Source organism: Choloepus didactylus, chromosome 11 (genome assembly GCF_015220235.1).
Source record: "Choloepus didactylus isolate mChoDid1 chromosome 11, mChoDid1.pri, whole genome shotgun sequence".
Classification (NCBI taxonomy): domain Eukaryota; kingdom Metazoa; phylum Chordata; class Mammalia; order Pilosa; family Megalonychidae; genus Choloepus; species Choloepus didactylus.
The window spans coordinates 33,915,013-33,933,543 of record NC_051317.1 but is presented as its reverse complement, the minus strand read 5'-3'; the positions used below and the strand labels follow the sequence as shown (position 1 = coordinate 33,933,543).

General features: G+C 42.4%; 1 protein-coding gene across 2 annotated transcripts in view; it reads left to right on the top strand.

Annotated features, from left to right (window-relative positions):
• The window catches only part of SEMA5A (semaphorin 5A), a 524,772-nt gene that overhangs the window by 359,673 nt on the left and 146,568 nt on the right, over positions 1–18,531 (top strand). For both annotated transcript variants that reach the window (XM_037799396.1, XM_037799395.1), the window contains one exon: positions 1,841–2,045. In XM_037799396.1, coding sequence (XP_037655324.1) covers positions 1,841–2,045 — 205 coding nt within the window. The remainder of the gene's footprint in view (positions 1–1,840; positions 2,046–18,531) is intronic.

Genomic DNA, 18,531 nt, shown 5'->3' with positions numbered 1-18,531 from the left:
CACTCTCAAAACTAGAACTCACCTGGAGAGGCTTCAGACCAAGCCCAGCAGAGTTACTGTTCATTTTTAAAAACATTGGTTGACATGCAAGGGCCCAGACCTCCAAATGTTAGTAGGATAATCAGGGGTAAACTCCTAGCTGCACCCCCCATAGTAAATGCTTCTATACACCTTCATTGATTCCTCCATTTGTTTCTCCATTCCTTCTTTTCTCCTTGGCCACTGCAGCTCCCTGGCCTGTAGAATTGCTGTCCTGCTACTAGATGAATGTATTTGCCATTTACCATTTGTCAAAGGGCTTCTCTGTGCCAAGCATGTTGTCTTAGTCCTTGGCATATAGAAGGGCTTTCCACTAATTCACAAGTGCTTTCCACTGATATCTCAGTTGGTCCCACAATAGCCCTGGGAAGTAAACCATTTTACAGGTGAAGGGCCTCACCTGAAACCACATGGCTCCTGAGTGATGGAGCTGGGTCATGGGTTGCAGGGCAGAGGCTCCACGTGACTCTGAGCCATCCCTTCACCTGGGACATGTGATACCACTGTGAAGATGCAGCATTAAGGCCAGCTTTGAGCTAGATCTGTAAAATCCATTAACGCCAAGATTCCATTATTCTACAATTGACCCCTCGTTTTGTGGCTTGTGGGGCATTTTTTCAAATGCTACAAAAATATTATCTGCTTTTAAAAAAGCAATTTCCAACTCACACTTGGTGCCTCTAACCTGTTATAAAGCCAAGTATTAGAAATGATATGTTATAAACGGTACTCTCAGAGGTATGGACACAGAAATTCATTTCTACCAAACCTACTTATATGGAGTTCTGCTAAGTATCAGACATTATTTGTACTAGGACATAGAGTTTATGAAAAGAAATGAAAAAGGTTGGTGGTGATTTTCTGCTTCTGTCCTCTGCTCCAGGAGAGCTTTTGCTCTTTCCTATCCCTCTTTGTCCCACCTCCTAACCAGAAACTATTATACATGATGCCAGGTAGCTTCTCTGCAACACAGCTCTGAATTAATTTAATTCTCTGTAGTTTTCAGGCTGGAATTTTTTCTGCATATTCCACATTCATCCTCATCATCTCTCTACCTAAAAATCTCCCCTTCCTTCCACCTTCCTCTCTCTTCTTCTTTTTCCACTCTCTTCTCTCTCCTTTTCTCCTCCCTCCCTTGCTTCCCCTATCTTCCTTTCTTCTTGCAAATTTGCCATGTAATTTCTTAGATTCCCAAACCCTAAACAAGTTTTATATTTCTTCTAACTTGACTTATGAGTGAAAAGCAATAAGGACAGTATCTTTTTTTAATAGTCCACATGAATGATAACAAAATAATATTACAGGCTTTGCAGATTAAAATGTCATAATTATATCTCCATGGAGTCTATGTATTGCTTATAGGTCCATGGCCCCAGTAGGAAAAGTAATAAATCCATGTGAGGCTCCTGATTGCTGTTTGTTCAGTTGGGATACCTGAGTGATGGGACAGGTACAATAGTTTGCACTGAGGTAGACAGCTCCCCGGGGACACCACAGGTTCTGAGAAGTGTCTTCTGCATATGCTATTCAGATTAAAGCCAACATTCACTTTTACTCTCTATGTTCTCACTTCCAGTTGTTTCTCTTCATGAGAGTCTTGAGAGACTCCCCAACGATGATGAGTTCACATCTAAACTGGGAGGGACTATACGGCTGAGGAACTTGGAGAAATGGAGAAGCAAACGTTTTTGCAATGTGCTGTGGCTCCTTCCATTTCCAAGCCACCCTCCAGCTGGTGGGCCGGGGTCAGCTGTGGGCATCGCGGTGGTGGGTTCCGGTCAAACCCGGTCCTCCCTTGCAGTGCGGCACCGTGGACCAGGGCCTGTATGTGAACCTGACGGAGAGGAACCTGCAGGACGCCCAGAAGTTCATCCTGATGCATGAGGTGGTGCAGCCCGTGAGCGCCGTCCCTGCCTTCCTGGAGGACAACAGCCGCTTCTCCCACGTGGCTGTGGACGTGGTGCAGGGCCGGGACGTGCTTGTCCACATCATCTATTTGGCCACAGGTAGGTGCTTCCCACTCCTCCAAGGAGTTTCCCATCTTCTCCAGATTTCAGGTTTTAAATTCTGAATGTACCATGTCAGTGTAAGCTCCGGGTCCTTCTTTCCTCACCACCAGCAAAACCTGCAGTGCTCCCTTATCTTTGTCATCCTCAGTGTGTGGCTTTGGAAATATCAGTTTCACCCTCTTTTTGCACTACCTTAGTCATAATTTTAATTGAAAGGACACTACCTCATTTCTTAACTATTCTTACTTAACTATTCATAGAGTAAGTCCTTTCTTGAAGAGACCATTTTAATTTGGATAATTTAAGACAACAGAATGCTTTTGTTAGATGTGACCAGGTGAAATATCCTGGGATTGTCATGGTGCCTTCTGGTTGGTTCAAAATCAGCAATCACAGCAAAATATTCCTGTTGTACATGGTCCTTGGAAGCATTCCTATGAATATTTCCTTGGGCATAAAAAACTAAGTTTTGTTTAATGAAAATATCGGCAATATGCTTATCATGTTATAAAGGACAATTAGAACAATGCACTGAATAAAATAACTAGATTGTTGCAAGAATGTCCCACTTCAGTTTATTGCACACACAGTGCATGGGGCTTGAGGCCAGCCTCAGTGACCTCCTTTCAATTCCACACACTTGCTCATCTTTTCCCTGCCTTTGGGTCCTCCCCTCTAGTGCTCCCTTGTTGTGTATAATGTCTTAAATGTGTCTTTGATGGGATGTCTCAATTCATAATAATGTATTTGTCAGTTGGGTAATTTTATTCATTAAGCCACCCAATGTTTCTTCAAATTTTACTATTTAGCAAGTTCTAAGCACAGGGTGGAGGGAGTTCAATGGTGAACAGACTGGCAGCATCCTGCACTTTTGGAGCTTATATTCTAATGGAAAGAGAGAGCTAAGAAGGAAACCGAAGAGGAAAACACCAGATAATGACAAGATGGTGCAGTAGGTTTAAATGCAGTGATGTGGGAGTCAGTGCCATGGGGGGCATCTGTACTTTGGCAGGTCAGGGTTGGCCTCTCAGAAGAGGTGACGCATAAGCTGAGAGCTGATGGAGGAGAAGGATCCAGCCAACAGCAAGAGAAACAGCTCATGCTTCAAGATCCAGGGTGGTTGGCTGTGGGCAGTGCTGCTGAGAAGTCAAGTAAAACACAGAGGTGTGGCCATCGGCAAGATGGCGGCTATGGGAGCCTCTGCAGGGCCAGTCCTGGCAGGAGGGGGGAGCAGGGTTGGGAGACTGGGAGGAAGTTAGGTGGAAACAGCTACTAAGAATAACTTCCAGAAGCTACTCAGTGAAGAGCGAAAAGAAATGATGCTGTCGTGGAGGGGATGGGAGGTGAAGGGAGATCTTTTGTTTAATTTTTGTTTATTTGAAGAGAAGGAACAGAGCTATGTTGCAGTGTCTTGTTTGCTCACCAGGCTGCCGACAGGGACTACATTTCTTGTTCTTTCATTTTTATTCTTAATGCCTCATAGGATGCCTGGCATGTGGTAGGTTGTGGAATGAATGAACTGGACCTTTCCAAGAGTTCTCCTAGTTTTTCATCGTAGGTGTTCTGGTTAATGCCACAGCGAAGCGTGTTGTCTGCCCGGAATTCCAGGAGACTCTGAGTTCCTCATCAGTACAGTACTTGGAGTGTTTGGGAGAACAGGTCAGATGGGGTCTGAGCCCCCCCACGACAGAGGCCGTAAAAATGTAAAGTTTGCCTCCATTGTGTTTATAATCACATAGCTAGCTTTGGGGGTGTCTGGTGATTTCTAGTGAAACTGGCCTGCTGCTTTAATTTTTGAAGAACAACTTGTTCTACCACTGTTTAAACAGGCCTGCAGATGAAGAAATATTTGAAGATTTTTTAGGTCAAAAAATATATTTGAACAACATTTAAAATGAATCAATACAGAATGACTTAACTAAATTGTAGATTCTGAAATGAAATTATAATCAACTTCTTTTGCCTTTTAGACAGTACTGACATCTAGAAGTTTGGTTCCAGGGTCTGATTTTAGTGACCGCATGGCTTGACCGCTTGTCCTCCAGTGCCCTATGATGTGGGGATTCTCCTGTGTACCATGATTAGGGGATTATCAGGTGCACGCTGACAGGGGATTAGGTCAGACCCCAGCAGCAGCAGGGACCCCAGGTTGTCTGATTGATCGCATCTAGCTCTGTAGATCAGATTGTGATAGTACATCACCTGTCATTTAGCAAATATGTCTCACAGATGATCATCTTGTGGTTCCACAAACCTGGTTTTTTGTTTTCTCTGAATCTCCTGCCTGTTTACAAATTAAAATGTAGCATGCATCACCAGGATATTGATTATTCAAGTTGGAGGTTGGGATTATTGGTGAAGATGCTGTACAAATATAGAAGTCTTCTGCAGTTTCTGTTTCTCACCATTCAGGTTGTTTGTTGAACTTAAGAGGAATAGCAGTTGGCAGCAGGTGTAGGTGCCACCCAGGAGGAGACAACTGGATTGCAGGGTCCTAAAGTTAGAGCCCTGCTCCCAGCGGTGTGCAGTGGCTGGGGACAGGCCCTTACACAGATCCAACGGTGACTGAATACATAGATGGTGTGAGTTTGTTTAGACTAGCTGGACAATTCTAACTTAAGCACATGTATAACTTACGAGTTTCATATCTCAACCAACTTCTGGAACTTTTCATTGAACGATTATGAGTCTATTTAATGCAGTTTGGAGGAGATGCCATCTTCTGCAAGTTTTAATTCCAAATAAAATTGAGTTTAAAAGGGTATCATTTTGTAATGATTCAGCATATGATCTGCTTCTTTCTTTTCAAGGAATTGAAATGTAAAACTGAAATATTAGAAAGAATATACAAAAGTGCTAGTCTGTTTTAGTCAAACTGACAAGGAGCTGAACAACTTTTGATAAGTAGGGGTATCAACAGTTAGAGATTTTGATTTCTAAAATTCAAAAGGCTGCCATTTATCTAGGCTCTTATGTATACCATATCCCCCTAGAGTCACATCAAGGCAAAACAGGTATTTTCATTCATCTTCATCTGCGTTAAAGCTAAAATTGAACATGCATGCCTGGAGGGAGTCCTTAGAGTCTGATTGCATATGATATAGTGTATCGAGGAATTTATTAATAAACACTCAACTGGTAGATCATGAGTAGAACATTCATAGCTAGTGAATGTGAAGCTAGAGTCCTTCTTAAGTTACCAGTAGAATCGGTCTTGTACTTAGGAGTTGGTCTTGGTCTTTAGAAAAAGAAATCCGAGTTTGATGATGCGTTTATTTCCTCCCACTTTGATTACAAAACAACTGGAAGAACATCTGCCAATGGCCATAAACGTTTAGAGTTTTCAATAGTATCTAGAATTCGAGTTGAAATAGACCCCTGCTGATTACACAGTTGTTGGTGTATCTTGCAGCTTATGTGGCAATTCCTTGCCTCCCACATGCAACTAAGTCAAACAGCCTTTCCTAGAAACACCGTGCCCCTGTTTTCTTGCTATTCCTTTCTCTCTCCTATTGGAAATCCTGGTGGGGCTAGACACTATTATGTGGGCCGTAACTCTTGATATTTTTGCATCTTTGTTCTTTGAAGCTCTTCTCAGAGCAAGAGGTTAAATGGCAGATATTCACTGCTTCAGGATGTTGATGACTAGAATTCTATAAGCCACTGAATCTTATAATCAAATAGCTGTTCGGTTCCACTATACAAAGACGAACTTAAAGTCATGTGGCCCATTCGTCTCTTCTGAAACTCTTTTTCTTACTTGGCTTCTAAAGAACTGTTCTTTCATTCCTATCCTGCCAATCGTCTTTGCTGGTTCCTGCTCATCTGCCTGCCTCTCGCTTAGGGTAGTTTCTCTGGGCTCTGCCACGGCCACTGTGATTCTAATTCTATGTCACTCGCCCAAAAAACTACCAATCAGCCCCATGGCCTCTACTTCCTTTTAGGATGAGATACATCATTTTTATTTTCACTTTAGCTCCATTTCAGTGTGTCTGAAAAACAATCTTAAATCTTTATTCCATAGATTTCTTCTTCTCCTGCATTCTTTCTCTCTCTTGCTCAGGCACCACATTCTGTTGATTTGTAGTCACTTCCGCTATCCATTTGTTTTATTTTTCTGTCACTTTGTATTCCCTTAATTCAAACCTCTATTATTTCTAATGTATTATTTTATGTCAGTCCTTGTTAAACATGAGCATGGACAGATTCATCAGCAGGGCATGTTAAAATATAGATTCCCCACCCTGACCCACAGAGATGCTGGTAAAGAAAATTCACATTTCTAACAAGATCCCAAGTGAACTTGATGCTGTGGGTTCCTGGATCGTCTTTAAATTCCACTGTTCTGGGTGAAATATTGACTTTTCTGACCTAGAATCTCCCTATACGTGTGTACTTTGCCTCTCCCTGTGGTTGAGCACCTACATCTTCATAATTGATTCCTTGTTGTTTGTGATGCGGATGTAACAGCTGTTATCCAATCTGAGCAGACAGCAGTGATCACTGTTCATTTCAGGAGTCACTGGTATATTTGCTTGATGAATATTTTAAGCATGACCCAGCAGTGCCACTCCTAAGTATATACCCATGTTGAGTGAAAACAACTTGTACACAAATGTTCATAGCAGCATCAGTCACAATAACCAAGATGTGTAAACAACCCAAATGTCCATTGACTGATGAAAGGGTAAACAAAATGTGGTATATCCTACAATGGATATTTGGCAAAGAAAAGGAATGAAGTGCTAACATGTGCTACAACATGGACCTACCTTGAAAACATTACACAAAATGAAAGAAGCCAGACATAAAAAGCTACAAGTTGTAGGATGCCATTTATATGAAATATCCGGAATAGGCAAATCCACAGGGACAGAAAGTAGTTTAGTGTTTGCCTAATACTTGGGGTGAGGGGTGGTTGGGAGGAAACGGGTACGGGGGTATATTTTTCAGGTGATGAAAATGTTCTAAACTTATATTGTGGTGATGGTTGCACAATTCAAAATATCCTAAAATTAATGCATGAAACTTATGATATGTGAATTATGCCTCAATAAAGTGTTAAAAAATGCTATCCCTCCTTTTGACTTTTTATAGTATATTTTATCAAAAATGCATTTTAGATAAGGATCATTCATTAGCATTTATATAAAAGCATTTTCCAGAAGCTAAAGAAACAAGCAGGAGGAAAATACACCGACACATTTTTAATCGCTATTTTGCTATCTGAAATTGCTAAAATGCACATAGAAAATTCAGAGCAGATAATAGGCGATACCAAAGGGGGGTTGTGTTCACACATAGATTCATGTGTTTTAGCTGATTGTGTTGATTCCGTGTTTACCGCTTGGACATCGGCTGTGTGCTCCTCTCCCTCATCCTGCTCCCATGCCTCCCGGGTGGACACATGTTTATCAGAAATCTCAGAAAACAAAGTAGGGCTCAGGACCTTTGAGAAGAGGGCTGAGCTGAGCTCCCTTTCCCCCACCCCTGCTCTGACAAATACCCTTTGCTCCCCCACCTCTCCTTGACTTTAGGTTGCAGAAAAGTGGAGCAGAATACATCATCCAAGGGACAAAAATAAATTCACCACAAAGTTACTTTGTTCTATCGTAAAGAGAATAAAAATAAGAACATGAATAAGTACCCAAAGTTGAGATATGAAAGGAAACAAAATGAGATGAAACGGGAGTTTATAGAGTTAAGGGAATGAGTAGAAGATCAAAATGACTCTATTCTCTTGCAAAAAATCATAATTAAAGTAGAAACTTCATGGAAACAGAAACAACAATTAAATTAGTAGTGGAGTAAAGGTTTGCAATAATTGCAGAAATAAAAAACAAAGAGAATACAGGAGATGCTAGCTAGGAAGTGCTGACAAGGACAAAGCACCATTAGAATGACTGATGTTTCTGAACCAGAGAACCTGGAATATGGAGCTGAAAAATTGTTCCCAAAGACAGGATCGAAAGAAATTTCCCTGAAATGAAGGAAGAATTGATTTTGCAAACTTCAAAGCACAATGTATTTGAGAAATATTGATTCAGAATAATCAAACACTAGATATAGCCGGGTTAAGTTTTTAAATTCCAATGATAAAGAAAAAATTCTTTAGGCATTCAGGGAAACAATTATCTACACGTGGAAAGAAAATCAGATGGTCCCAGAACACTCTCCAGCTATATAAGACTATAAAGCATGGGCTGAAAAATTCCAAAGGAAAGAAAATGCAACCCAAGAATATTATACTCAGCCATAAATAAAGGGAACATGCAGGCGCTCCCCAAACTGAAAATGTCAGGCAATAGAGTTCCCAGGAGTTCTTTTCCAAACACAAACAAGACTATTTAGTGACTAAATTCAGCTAAACAAATGATGGAGAAGCTTTGCGAAAGAATAGAAAAAAGCAAATACAACAACAATTAATGGAACATTTAATACCAGAATTCAAGTAAAACAAGATATTCAAAAATTGGGGTAAGATTAAGCGTGACTCCATAATTTTTTTCTAGACTAAGCATTCCTTCAAACATAAAGGCAGATACAGAATTTAGGGAAGCAGTGCCTGTGATTTCTACCTTAAAAACAGAAAACTTAATTTCCAGCCAAAGAATAATTAAATCAGAAGAAAACCTCAGGAAAGGAGAAGTTGAGGAAAAAGGAAGAAGCAAAAGGGAAGAGCTGAGCTGCTCATCTATTTACGCACTGGATGAAGAAAACAAGGTGTTATGGTTGAACAAGATGGCAAGTGAGGGCTCTGAGGTTTGATGGAGAGCAGTGTGTTCAGAAAGCATGAAGAAGGGATGTGAATATGCCATGTCTTAAGCACCTCCTCGAATTCTCGTTGGCTTTACCTTTTACTGGGACCCTCAACCATTTGCTTCACCTTAGCTACCACCTGAGGGACAGATTTCTGTGCAGGAACGTGAAGTTCCTCCAGTTGGTACTGGCCAGCTGGTGGCCGGAGGCTTTAGCTCCGACTCTCACTGCTGGACTTTGCTGAGACACCGTGCTGCTTGGCATTGGATCTGGCTCCCTGAGCAGCTACTAAATGGGCTGGAGGATGGAGCCCTGAAGTGCAGGGGCTCCAGCACATGTCAGACAAGCTTCAACCAATGAGAGACAGGATGTGGGAAGGAACCAGACAAATAGATTGACTTTTCCTTCTCCCTCCAATGGACAGTGCCAAGCCAAGGTTCTTCACACAGCCAAGCAGATAGCACCTTGTTGGCTCATTCTAAAGGAGTAGCCAGCCAAGGCACACATCGTCTACCATTTCTTGCCACCCTTCCCTGCTCCATTTCCCTTTTCCCTCAGACACACTGCCCTGGGATTGCACCCCGGGAATGCATTGGCCCTGAAGGCACTTCATCTTGCATCAGGCTCTGTTTCTGGGGCAGGTGCAGTAAGGGAGCCCAAATGGGTATAATTGACTCAACCCTGAAGAGTTGTATGCTGTAACTAGAGGCAGGGAGAGATGGTCCATGCCTTACGTCCATGATAAGAAACTCAGATTTTAATCAGAGTTGTGTGCAATTGCTGTCAGCCAACCCACCAGAGCTGCTAAATGAGGAATAGAAAACCTGCTTAGTATCTTAAAATCTGGAGTAACCTGATTCTGATAAAGGGGGTTGTTATAAAATTGAATCTTTGCTTTAAGAAAACTCTGATTCCACTCAGTTCCCCAGAGTGCTGTCTTCTCTCGCCCCTTGAAGGATGTTGTCTTCAGAATAAATTTTCTATGATGGTTTAAAGTAACATGTAAGACATGGTAACAGGCACTTTTCAAAGGAGTCAGGTTGATTGGGCTCTTTGTTTCTTGGTGCAGAGTATAACCACATCTAACCATAGCAGCCAAAGTGCTTGACTTTTTAGGTCTTGATTTTGAATGTCTGCCTTTTTCTTTCTTTGTCTAAGCACATCCTGTCTTCCTAGTTAACCTCTGTGCATGGTCCTGCCTGGCAATGATGACCAATCGTTACTGAGCTGATTTAGGCCTTGTCCTCTGTGTAATTAAATCCCAAAGCAGACAGCAGTGCACTGAGAAGGATGAGGAAGGTAGACATGCACTCTCCAATGATTATAAAATAATTATCAAAGGTAACATTAAATATGTGTTTTCCTCCAGAAGTAGGTACACAGCAGAATGACTAGAAGAAAAATCACCTCTCACTCCATTTCAGATAAGCCTTTGCAGAGGAGATGGGCGTCAAGGGATCCTTTAAAGAGTAAAAGGAAGAGATTTGACAGACCTGGTAGTAAAAGAATGTAAGGTGTAGGGAGTGATGTTTAACTACAGTGTGTGATTCCCACCTGGAATCCATCAGAGGAAACAGACTTTCCCCAAATTGTCACGGCAAATTAACACTCGGCACATTTCCTTCCATCAGGACGTCTGCAGTAAACTGTCATTTGGGTAAGCGGCCTGATAGCAGTGAATTATTAACAGAGCCCAAATCTAAAAGCAAACCTTTTCCTGGCCATAAGGAAAACCTATTGGTCCCTTGCAGAGATGTCAACATCGGAATATCTTTTTATTTGGTTGTTCTGAAAAAAATTAGCCGCATAACCCCACGGTGAAATAAAAGCCTGTTCAATTACTTGGCAGTTTATGTTATTTTCATCTCCCTCCCTTTTTGAGAGATGGAGATGGCCAAAACTATGCTTCTTAAATATGGTATTATATGGTCTTTAAACAGAATTTTTTTTACCAAAAGACACTGCTTAGGCTCGTTTTAAGGAACCATGTTATTCTCATAGTGTTAAAAATAGAATGAGGTAAAGCCCCAATGAGTGAAAGCTAATATTCCTAGGAGCAAACGCTGTCCATCATCCGTGACCCGCTCTGACTTAGCCTTCGGATAAGTAAGAACCTTCACAGAAAAGCCGAGAGCCTGACCTTTGCTAATGAGACCTTGTAGGAAAAATTAAGGCAGCACATCCCTCACCTACTCCGTAAACTCTACATCTGAAATTACAGTTATGTAGGTGGTTAATCTTAGAGACCAAAGAAAAATCAGTGTGAAGAAAGAAAGTTACCCCCCCACACACACACTTTTTTTAATTTGCTTTGTCTGATTTAGTAAATCCTCAATCTAGAGGTAGATGGAGGGTAGTAAGCCATCTGTCTGTCCATCCATCCACCCCAACTCACAGTCATCATTGGCCACGAGGTCATTATTGTAACTAAACTCCAGTATCAAAATCTCAAACTTTTGGTTTGAGTTGGTCATTTAAGAATGTTCAATGCAAATTAGTTAGCTGTCTGACCACATGAGTCATTGTCAACACTGGATTTCTGAAGTCTTCAAAAGCTTAACTGTATTTGAAATTTTCAAGTCATTTTGAGATTTAAGCAATGTTCATAAGGGCAATCCTTGTTGTATATTTTTATTATAATTTCTGTGCCCCACTGCATATAATGAAACTGATCAAATATGTATTTTTTTTAATAGGAGGAAATAAAATTGTGTTGAGAGAGAGGGTAGGAACATTTGCCAAGAAAGAAGATTTCTCTCTTTAATTAGAAAATGTGTGTTAAGCACGTTACCACGGGAGGCTAAATACTGCGAACTGCTGTCTGGAATAGTAGGAGTCCCTTACAGAGATCCTGGGCTAATAAGCCCAGTAGAGGTTGGTTTTCATGGCTAAAGGATCGCTTATAGGATTTTGTGGGCCACAATTTTCATATGCATGTTTCAATGATAAAAAAAAAAATTCAGTAATTAATTTTTCAGAGACCCAAATATTGTTAAGGAATTTTGAAAGAACAAAAAAACTCACCCTTAGAATTGAAAGTGGTCTGAAGATTAATTAGCAGCATTAGGAGCTTCATTTAGTTCCTCACTGATATGATCATTTAATTAATTTTTAAAACCTTGCATTATCCTTAGCCAAAGAACAGTAGTTTAAAGAGGAAAATAGTGTCAACCACAGAGGTCCCTACTCATTCTTGGTAATTTGGATCTTTTTAAAAGGCTCTCTTCACAATAAGTTGCTACTCTTTTGAGTTAAATTATAAAATGTTTTCTAAAAATTAGAAACTTGATTAATTATAAGATGTTCATGTATTTTAATATCTCGGGGCAGCATTAATTTCTCTCTGCATGGCTTGAGTAGCTGCCAGTCGTGTTGGGCTTTATCGAATGGCTGATCTGTCAGCATTCACCTGGCAGCTTGTCTTCAGGACATTCCCAGCTGGGGTCCTTGAACCTTCACCTCCGGGGTCCTCAGGTCCCAGGCCGTCCTGGCCTTGAGCACAGAGCACCCCCGGAGCACAAAATCACAACGCCGTGCCTGCTCGTCTTTCCCTGGCTCGGCTCTAACCTCTCACCCAGCTTTAGTGACTGGGCCCTTGGCATCTTCTCTCATGACCTGTGATCAAAAAAAAAACGAAACTGCAATGTCTGAGTTTTGTCCCGTGTGCTTTGACACACCCCCATCCTAGGAACCAGGTGGCTGTTTCTGCCCCCAGAGGCTGGTCTCACATCCTCCTGCTCGATCTCTGGGCACCAATTTCTGGACTCCCTGGACGTCTGTCTCTTGCTGTCCTGTAGTAGTCAGGGTTCTCCAGAGAAAGAGAACTGGGGTTTATTATGAAGAGGTGACTCACTCAGCAATGGGGACTGGCAAGTCAAAACTCTTTAGGGCAGGCTGCAAGCTGGAAACTCTGACAAGGGTGATGCTCAAGTCTGGCAAGTCTGTTTCTCAGGAGAAGCTGGCTGGCTGAAGTGGAGGTAGAGATTCTTCTTTCTGACTTCTGAAATCCTCAGTTCTGACTTGAAGACCGCCTACTGATTGTGTGAGGAGACTCCCCTTGTTGCTGAGAGCAATCTCCTTGGTTAATTGTAGATGCAATCAGCCATTGATAAAATCAGCTGATGATAGATTCAGATCCATCTATAAAATGCCCTCATGGTAACAGTCAGGCCAGTACTTGCTTGACCAAACAACTGAACCCTAGAACCTAACCAAGTGGACACCTGAAACTGACCATCACAAATCCCTCACCAAGGCCCGCCTGGCTCGAGGATGTATAACTGATCTTGGGTCCACACTGCCCCTCAGCCACTCAGACCCTACCTAGGGAAAAACAGTGAGTGTGGTAAAGCTAAAAAGGAGAGCAAAGAAACAATAAAAACACAGAAATAGTATAGCTTAATTTTGTATGATTTTGAACTCTAAGTAAATGGATTGATGTGTATTCTTCTACGACTCGCTTTGTTGTCATTGTTCAACTTTTTTACCTAGCAATCCATGTTCCTGCATGCAACCGAAAGTTCCTTCATCTTTGCTACATATACAGTTTCCCATTGTGTGCTGAATTTAAAGTTCTTCTGTTGATTGGCATTTTGGTGGTTTTGTTTTGCTTCTGTTACAATCAGTGCTACTATGTGCATCCTGTTTTCTGGTGCACCTGAGCGGGACTTTCTCCAGATCACGGCATCCCCATCATACAACCGTAGAAAATGATGCTCATTGCAAGACACTCTGGAGAAAACAAGTAGAGGTCCTTCTGCCACAGGAGATCACCCATCAGGGCAAAGCTTCCCACCCTGCCTCATGGGTAGAGGACATGGGTGTCTGGATTTATTTACAACCCCAATCATGGCCAAGGGCATGGGAAGCTGAAGTTGCTGATTCATAGGATATTCAAATCTGCAACTCTGCTTAGTTATTCCAATTTGCTTTCCAAAGTGTTTTGCAGAGATCGGCACTTTATTACACTTGACCCCGGTGTGGCATAGCACAAATACTTGTAAATTGGACTGTTCGCCAGTGATGAGTCCCTGGTTCCAATCCAGTACCACCACCCTTCTGTAGAACTCTAAACCATACATGTCCACAAACCATGGTGCCTAATCTTCCTAATCAGGCTGTCGTCCCTCCCTCAGATGCCCTTGTTTTCTCACTTGGTGGATTCCTGCTCATCCTTCAAGGTGCTGTTGCAACATGAAGGCTTTCCCTTCCCCAGCCTCTCTCCAAAGATTGGCTAAGCTTCTCTTCCTCCAGATTCCAGAACCAGTTTCCCGCAGCCCCCGCCCTGGGTTGCACAGCCCCTTGTTTGTCCCCTCCCACCCCAGCTCCTTCCTCCCTGCCATGCTGGAGTGGAGGGGGGCAGGACGCTGATGCAGATGGTGGAATTTGTAATTGGAAACTTGTGAATGGATTAGTATCATTCACTGTGGCTCACACATCTTGGAGAATCCACACGTCAGGTAGAAAGAAATTGTTCCAGATACCTCCTTCCTGCCTGTCAGGGGGAAGGTGGTGGACACTGAAAAGCTTTTTTTTTTTTTTTTTGAAAATTTTGCAACTTACCTTTGTTTTTGTTTTTTTTATTTTGAAATAAATTCAAAGTTATAGGAACAGTTGCAAAAACAATACTAACCCCATACACAGAATTCCATCATACCCTGACCCCTCACCCCCGATAGCCCAATCCACCAACTTTAACATGCTGTCACACCGGTATTTCTTTCCCTCCCTCCCTCGCTATCTATCATCCATCATCATCTATTGCTCTGTCTTCTGAACATATGAGAGCTAGCTGCACACATCCTTGAACATACACTATAATTCATGTATACACTTCCCATGAATAAGAACATTCTTTTATGCAATCCCATTAAGCACAGCGAAGAAGTACAAGAGATTCAACAATGATACAAAGCTTACATTCTATATTTCCTTTTCCTTATGTCTCAACTGTGTCCCTTTGAGCCTCCTGTCCTCCATCCTCCAATCCCATCCAAGTTCATCCTTGGCATTCAACTGTCATCTAGTTAGACTGTCTTTTTTTTTTATTTTCAATTGTAGAAACATATATACAGCCTAAATCTTCCCATTCCACCCCCTCCCTAGCCTTCCATTAGAAGGATTAATCGCATTTAGAATGTTGTAATGCTCTTTCCCACCATCCGTTACTAGAAATTTCCCTTCACCTCAAACAGCAACCCTACACTCCTTTCTCAACTCCCCATTGCCCCTTCCCCCATTTCTCTTAACCCATACTCTACTTTTCATCTCTATGGTTATATTCTCTTATAATTTCTTTGTGTTTACTGTGGGACTTAAAACTAACCTCTTAAATACACAATAATCTTGTTTTCCTTTGATACCACCTTCACTTCAATAGGACACATAAACTATGTTCCTATACTCTTCCATTCCCCCACCTTTATATACTTGTCTAAAATTACATATTTTACGTTGAGTTCAATACCACTGATTTGTCATTAGAGTTTGTGTATTTTATGTCATGTAGGAAGTAAATAGTGGGGTTACAGTTCAAAAATTATTGACTTCTATTTGTATTCCATTGTGGTTGGAGAATGTGCTTTGAATACATTCAATTTTTTTTTTTTTTCAAATTTATTGAGGCTTGTTTTATGTCCCAGCTTATAGTCCCTTCTGGCGAAAGATCCGTGATCACTAGAGAAAAATGAGTATCCTGGTGATTTGGGATGTAAGGTACTATATATGTCTGTTAAAATTCTCTATATCTCTTTCTCCTTTCTTTGTTTCTCTGTTGGTAGGGCTCCCTTTGGAATCTGAAGTAGGGCAGGTCTTTTATTGGCAAATTCTCTCAGCATTTGTCTGTGAAAAATTTAAGCTCTCCCTCAAATTTGAAGGAGAGTTTTGCTGGATAAAGTATTCTTGGTTGGAAATTTTTCTCCCTCAGAGTTTTCTTGCTCTCTTCTCGCCTCCATGGTGGCCACTGAGTAGTCACAACTTAGTCTTATGTTGTTTCCTTTGTATGTGGTGAATTGCTTTTCTCTTTCTGCTTTCAGAACTTGCTCCTTCTCTTCAGTATTTGAGAGTCTGATCAGAATATGCCTCGGAGTGGGTTTATTTGTATTTATTCTATTTGGAGTTCGCTGGACATTTATGCTTTGTTTATTTATATTGTGTAGAAGGTTGGGGAAATTTTCCCCAACAATTTCTTTGAATACGCTTTCTAGACCTTTACCCTTCTCTTCCCCTTCTGGAACACCAATGAGTCTTAAGTTTGGACGTTTTATTTTATCTGTCATATCCCTGAGATCCATTTCGATTTTTTCAATTCTTTACTCCGTTCTTTCTTTTGTTCTTTCATTTTCTGTTCTGTGGGCTTCTAGGACACTGAGACGTTGTTCAACTTCCTCTAATCTTGTATTGTGAATATCCAGAGTCTTTTTAATTTGGCCAACAGTTTCTTTTATTTCCATAAGATCTTCTATTTTTTTACTTACTCTTGCAAAGTCTTCTTTATGCTCTTCTAGGGTCTACTTTATGTAGCTTATATCCTGGGCCATGGTCTTCTTGATGTCCTTTAAATCCTTTGCCATGTTTTCATTCCTCGATTGTAGTTCTTTGATTAATTGAGCCAAGTACCGAGTCTCTTCTGATATCTTGATTTGTGTGTTTGGAGTTGGATTCTCCATATTGTCTGGTTTTATCATACGCATTAAGATTTTCTGTTGTTTTTGGCCTCTTGGCATTTGCTTTGCTTGATAGGGTTCTTTCAAGTTGTAAAAAAAAAAAAAGGTACCAATCTAATTTTTCAGAAACACAGTTTGGTGATGTACACTTTCTCTAACTAACCAGTAGATGGCGTCTGTGAGTCACCTATACCCCTCAAGTCAGTTCTCCACCTTGCTCCCGCGGTGTGTTGGGAAATGATTCTTGTGGGGTTCAGTTGGAGAACTCAGTTTGGGTGTGTTGCTGGAGTCGTGCGCCTTGAATGTGGGGCGTGTGTACAGGTGGCCAGGGAGGAAGGGCAGCTTTAATATTCAAATCCCCCAGGTTCCCGGAGATTCAAGGCCGCCGCAGGAGTCTAAGCCTTAATTTCATTTCAGCCCCAGACCCTCTCTCTCGCTGTCCCACAAACCACCGGACTTGGCGTAGTGTCTCTGGGATCTCCGAGCGGGTCCTCCTTCCCAGCCACGATCCTCCAGGAGCTCAGCCGAGGGAATGCCTTGCTACGTCACCACTGCACGCCATCCCTCAAGGGAAGCTCCGGGCCACTGGGCCATGTAGCAGCGCTCTCAGCCTGATGCAAAGATGTCCGAATGGGGCGTCTCAACCCCCGCTCCTTGCACAGTTCCTCCTTCCCAGCTCCGGGACAACTGGCGGGGCTCTGGGCTGTGGGCACGGCCCCGGGCAGGAGTTTATCCAGCCCTCCGGGGAGCCAGCTGCAAGCCGCAGGGTTTCTTTCTGCTTCCAGCTCTCCCCTCCATTTCCCCGGCTCTGAGGGTATCTGCAGCGGACTATCCTCCAGGCCAGACACCGAGAGGCCGGCCCAGCCCCCTCTAGCTGTGTTTTACTGCGTGGTTCCCATGATTGCACCTGCAGCCGCTCCTGGGTTTTTCCCTTTTTTTTTTTTTTTTTTTTTTTTAAAAGAGCCAGTAAGTCTCCAAAGGCCAACCCCTGGTTCTCCACAATGCCGCACGGCTGCGGGTCTTCCAGCCAGCTTGCTCACTCGTTCAGAATGCAACTCCCCGTTTCACCAAGTGTATGGCCCCTGTGATACTAGCAGACCTCGTCCAGCTGGCGCATCTCTGTAACCGGTATTCTGGGTCACTTTCTGGTTTTTATCTAGTGTTTTTCACGGAGGTGTTTTTTTGCCCTGTTTCACCTAGCCGCCATCTTAGTTTCTCCCCTGAAAAGTTTTTAAATTTGATATTTTAGTAGCAGTAGCAGCTATACCAGAACATAACCCAAAGTAAGTTCTCAATAAATGCTCACTAAATCAATAAGTGAACTGATTGGTATTTGTCTCTGATGGCAAATCACTTGTAGTTCCAAGTCGAAGCTGGTGGGAGGACAGGATCACCCAGTGGGTCCTTCGGCAGAACGAAGCAGCCTGTGGGCTCCTCGCTGTTGTGAAGCAGCCGTGCCCTTTCTGTCTGAGGAAGCCAGATGGGGTCTTGTGTCCTGGGCAGAGGTCCTGCCCAGCAGCTCAGCTGTGTTGGGGAGGCCCCTGGTGCTGGCTGGGAGGGGAAGATCGGAGGCTGTCTGACCACCTGGGGCCTCTCTTGTGGAGGGAACACCAGAAATAACAAAAGAATAGTGTGATAAGTGCTCAAGCTCGACCTGGCCTGATGTCCTGTTCCCATCACACACAGACATTACAATTTTGCTTCTGGAGGGAAAATCCAGTTAATAGATCCTAAACCAGAGGATGCTACCCAGTGCATTCAACATGTTCACATGTCATAGGTATCATCTTAGCTTACCAGGCTGCTATGGAAAATGCCACACGATAGTTTGGCTTAAATCACAAGAATTCATTTGCTTACAGTTTTGGAGGCTGGAAGTCCAAAATCAAGGAGTTGGCAAAGCAATTCTTTCTCCCCAAAGTCTATAGCCTTCCGGAACTGGCTTGCCAAAATCCTTGGGGTTCCTTGGCCTGTATCTTTGCCTCCTGTCCGATGGTCATCTCTCTCTCTTGTTTCTGCTCTTCCAGCTTCTTGCCCCTCCCCATGGCTTTCTCCGACTT